Source organism: Parasteatoda tepidariorum, chromosome 3 (genome assembly GCF_043381705.1).
Source record: "Parasteatoda tepidariorum isolate YZ-2023 chromosome 3, CAS_Ptep_4.0, whole genome shotgun sequence".
In the NCBI taxonomy this organism is placed as follows: Eukaryota; Metazoa; Arthropoda; class Arachnida; order Araneae; family Theridiidae; genus Parasteatoda; species Parasteatoda tepidariorum.
The window spans coordinates 77103301-77106812 of NC_092206.1; the positions used below are offsets into that span (position 1 = coordinate 77103301).

Genomic DNA, 3512 nt, shown 5'->3' on the forward strand with positions numbered 1-3512 from the left:
TGCTGAGAAAAAGTTGTTAAGGAAGTTGCTGTGGGAAATACACTTGGGAAACTTTTCTAAGCTATTGAAGCGAGCATAACCATAAATATTCACATAAAACGCATTGCTCTAAATGCTTATTTTATGTTTCTTAATTATAATATGATTCTATATTTTTTATTGCGTATGAATAAAATTTTGCACAAGCATGAGCTGGGCATAAAAAATTCTTCGCAAAAATTATATTACCCATTATTATATTCACATTTTTGTTGTCGACGCTGCAAGTTTCAAGTATTTAATTACATTAAATAAATTGCCTTGTTTTGGTTTACTCCAAATCTCCAGATGTCTATAAATAAACTATTAAAAGGAAAAAAATACTCATTGCAGTTCATTTTATTGATGAAATTTTACAACGAAAGAAAAATAAAATTTATTTGTGTAGAGCAACTTTCTCTCATTTTCATTAGCAAATAGCAACAACACCGGGAGCAGATATCAAAAGGAAAACCAAACAAGAAAAATATTTTGATTCGCTTAAAAAATTACCGAGATTAAAGAAAATAAACAAACAGTGAAATTAATTTTAAGGAGATCTACCTTTCGATAATTTTCATGCCCACACTTTAGAAACCATATTGCGACTACCTCCATATTTTGAAAATCAAAAATGCAAATCTGTCTTAAATAGGGTATTTTTATTCAGGATTCAGGAAAAGTATATTTTTGAGTCTGATTTCTTACATTAATTAAATACCGCACATAATATCAAGCATATTTGAAGTCATCTCTTTGAATTATCAAGTTTAACTTCTTTTTGTGTAATGAAATTCAAATATTAAGCGAAAAGTTATTCTGAGAATTATCTTTTCTTTGACTTACTGTACAGTAACAGTAATATTTTTTAATAGGAATAAAAGGTAGAGGTTTTGTATATGATTTCTGATGCTTTGATACGTTCCTAAAATTTACTATTAAGTAGATTATTTCCTTCTATTGTACATCTGCTCGGATCATAACTATGGGAAAGACAACTACTCTCCATTTTACTTCCTTCTAGAAGCATTAAAAATGAAGTTTCTAAATCTTGACAAAGTTGACTAGTTTTACGTAAATGATTTTGCATGCAATAGTGAACTGAGTTTAAGTCATTAAAAGAAGATGCAGTTATGAAAATTTACCTTTATTTTGCTATTACATATTGCAAAAGTAATCAAGCTGTCCAATAAAATTTTAAAAGAATCACACACGCATAGAGTAAATATTTGTTAAATATAATATGCATCGAAGATGAATGAAGTTCGATGCTGCTGACGGTACTCTGATCGCCAATACAGCCATAAGGTGTGAAGAAGGAACTGATCATACCACCCACCAAAATGGACATGTCTTTCTGTTCACGACAAGAACCCGACATGGCACTTTTGTAGCACTGCGACATAACATTTTTCAGAATGCTAAATAAAGGGAAAAAAACAAGAAAAGGAAATATTATTCTATATATAAGAGACAATAAATGAAGAGTGGAAATGCATGATTACGTATGAAGCGTGTGATCTCAAAAAAATTGACGTTTATTGTTACCTGAGAGGTTAGATTTGTCGTGTCGCTGCGCATCGTGAGACGAGGAGACGAGACGATGTAGTGTAGTACTCCTAACTGTTAGGAAAGGAGAGAGTTATGCGTGTTCATTGCGCATTGAGAGCAATGTAAAGAGTTGAGGATATTTTTCATTGTCATTCGGTTGGGATCAAAGTAAGGACATTTTGCTCTGCAACAAGCATGCTGTAACCGCCATGGAAAAGAATGTGCACCTTACCAACGAGAGGTTTATGTAATTTTAGATGCAGGCGCATCAATGCTATTCACGTTATTTTATTTCATGACTGGCGTTGAACAGTCGACATAATTCTGAGTATACGATAACCAATGTTCGATTCCGTAGCTTTGTAATTTGAACCCAACCCGGAAAAAAAGCAACTACTAGATCACGCAATGAGAGAACTATCTTTTATGGAGGACTTTTTGATGGAACTAAACTTTTGTGTGACATGAAGAGGAAAACTACGAAAACCTCCCATGATTTACCCGACAGCAATATGACTCTAACCTAAGATCTGTTTACCACTGGGAATATTTTACGTCAGCATTGTGAGTGTGAACCGGACGCAGAATTCATATAGAAAAGTTTCATATCGATATACAGAATTCTTATCAACCATTCATATCAATCGATCACTGAGATTCAAACTTGTGGGCAGCTCATTGGAAGGCGAGCGCTCAATCACAAGAGCCACCACGGCTCCATACCATTTACTTGAAGGAAAACATTTCCGGTAACACATCAACTTATTGCATACATGAAATATTTCTTCCCATAACATCCAGAAGAAATCATTTTGGTTGGAGAAGAGAAATATCAAAATGTCACGCATGTTGTGGGTTTAGATATCAAACTGTACCTTACAGAAACAGAAAAATCTGTACCTTATAAATAAAGTTTGTTTTTATAATTAAAGGTTTTATCTAAGCACCAAAAATCTGTGCGACGTGTTGACAGATTGAGATATAATTTTATAGCAGGTGTTTGTAACTTTAAAGGGCGGAAATGAACTGTTGGAAAGTTACAGAAATCTTTAATTTTTTGCAGAGCATAGCAGTGATAGCTGTGTCATTATTCAGAATTATGAAGAAAATTAGGAGAGCATCATAGATTACGTAATGCCTATAACCATTTAGGGTGAGAGCATTTTAAGGTTATGTAAATTTCAAGTGTTGAAAATTGAACAACCTACATTTGTCAGATTTTTACTGATAAAAAGTGTTGATTGGTGATTATGAGTAGCACGGTCTGGGACCAAAAGTATAAAAGTTTTCGGAAAGGTCGGACATCCATATAAAATCTTTATAGACATGTGCGAGCAAACACAGTGTTTTCCATCGAATCCCTGCTTATTAAAAGAACATGGTATTAAAAGAATTGCTTCTCTTTATCAATAGTCTGTCTGAGTAAAGCAACGTTTCAAAATCTTCTACCCCAAAAACCATACTTTTGTTAGTTATTCTATTCTGGATGTGTGCAACCTTAGTGCAAATTTGCATTCACTTTAAATACTTTCACGGAAACTTATTAATAAACTATACGCAAAGTGCGATGCACTTCTCCTGCCTTCCTTTATAATTCCCGAATGGTCACGCTGTTATCGCTGCTGTACTTCTGGCGCAGACACATGTGCTCACTTTTATTTGAGCAACCCTTATATATATATATATATATATAATAAATAAATAAATACAAGAAAACACTAAGAAAGTTAAGAAAAACAATAAGTAACATTTATTGCGCTTAAGCTGCAAGTAAACAGCACTCATTAGATAAGTTCAAAATGAAGAATAAAACAAAGAAAAATTATAGACATATGAAAAAAAGGGGGTGGGAAATAATAAGTAAAAAAAAAAAACAACAAACAATATTTTATTTAAAAAAAAAAAAAAAAAAAAAAAAAAAAAAAAAAAAAAAAAAAAAAAAA

The 3512-nt window shown here is 32.4% G+C and overlaps 1 protein-coding gene across 1 annotated transcript in view; it reads right to left on the reverse strand.

Annotated features, from left to right (window-relative positions):
* Positions 1–1149: 1149 nt before the first annotated feature.
* Positions 1150–3512, reverse strand: part of LOC107440191 (uncharacterized) — a 14660-nt gene continuing 12297 nt past the window's right edge. Inside the window, exon 5 of the mRNA XM_016053043.3 lies at positions 1150–1439. Within this exon, the coding sequence (XP_015908529.1) occupies positions 1196–1439 (244 nt within the window). The 3' untranslated portion in view covers positions 1150–1195. The remainder of the gene's footprint in view (positions 1440–3512) is intronic.